This window comes from Nematocida displodere (assembly GCF_001642395.1).
Source record: "Nematocida displodere strain JUm2807 chromosome Unknown 24, whole genome shotgun sequence".
NCBI lineage: Eukaryota > Fungi > Microsporidia > Nematocida > Nematocida displodere.
Window position 1 is genome coordinate 1 of NW_027138149.1, and position 1,354 is coordinate 1,354.

The 1,354-nt window shown below is 46.6% G+C and overlaps 1 protein-coding gene across 1 annotated transcript; it reads right to left on the reverse strand.

Moving 5' to 3' along the window:
• Nucleotides 1–310: 310 nt before the first annotated feature.
• On the reverse strand, nt 311–853 carry NEDG_02231 (uncharacterized protein; the record flags this gene model as incomplete). Its single annotated transcript, XM_067689649.1, has 1 exon — nt 311–853. The coding sequence occupies one exon, from the start codon at nt 851–853 to the stop codon at nt 311–313; it is 543 nt and encodes a 180-aa protein (XP_067544672.1).
• Between the last annotated feature and the right edge of the window lie 501 nt (nt 854–1,354).

The window sequence follows — 1,354 nt, forward strand, 5'->3', positions numbered from 1 at the left end:
CCACATCCTCGGTTCCCAGGAAACTGGTGCCCCGAATTGTTTTTACGACACTCATAATTAAGTCGTCATCAGCATCAACCAACCAAATCAACATTAACGTGCTGAAGAAGATCCTTAGGGCATTTGGTACGATATATGCCAACACCCTAAACCTAATTGACCTAAAACATGATGGCTTCAGCGCTTCACGGGGAATCAAGCGGTTAGTTCGGGGTTTCTCCCCCCACAACAAAACACCAACCCGAATATGCATTCTCAATATCAACATTCTTCACATGTTCGATGCCAACAGAGAGGGCATTAAGTGGTTTCAGGGGAGAGTGGATATGTCACAGTGCCAAATCGGGTTGTTAATAAGCCCTGGGGTAGGCGTTGAGAATTTAAAGTTTTTGGATGAATTTAATGCCGCGAAGATTATCGCGCTGTATGTTATAGGCAATGCCAGCCTTGACAGCCTGGAATGCAAGCTGTTGCGAAAAGGGCCTTTGCCGGACGTGCTAGTGTTAGATGTTACCATGCCAACACCCCTAGAGATTTCAGACCGGATCATCCAGAACATGGTAAGCAAGCACTGGGAGAAGCTTTCCGTGTCCCTCTCTATTTGGGAGTTGCTAATGAAGTCGGGCGAAGAACCAAAACACCTCACAATAGACGATCTGGTGCTTTTAGCGCCGTATAAGAACCCTTTGTTGATGGCGGAGCTGTTAAAAACCCCGACAGCCAAAAGCCACAATCTGGCCACAGTCGAAAGACTTCGGGTTGGGGTAAACAATGTTACCCAAAAAGTAACAGAAGCTGACCTAAAGGTCACCTTTGAGTTTGTGGCCAGATATTTCCGAGGACTGGAGAGCATTTTTATTCAGATATACCGTTTTTTGGCAAACAAATCTAATTTGGTTAGAAACAGCAAGCTTGAAATCACGACCAACCCAACCGTTAGGTGCATTATTGTGAATGGTAGTTTTTGTTCGCTCAACAAGAACCATAACCCGAACCATAACCCGAGCGGCTCAAACGTTTTGTGCTTTTCTTTTGAAGCCTGGGACCTTTACACCAAGGGCAAGCTAGCCGATGAACTGGTTAACTCCCAGTGCGACCTGAGCCAGCTTCCCGCCGAGCAGCAGGCCATAGTCATGTCCCGGCAGGAAATGGCTGCCGATAACAAAGTATGCATCGCATGTCTCTGCAAGTTTGAGACTCTCAGTATCGCCATCCCGACCATCAAAGTCTACATTCTGGACCACCCAGCACATAGTGTTTGTGGGTCATGCCTGGATGTGTTGGTTAAACTTAAGAGAGATACTGGTTACATTAGTTGCCCAATGTGCAGACAAGAGCATAGGCTTCCACTCAT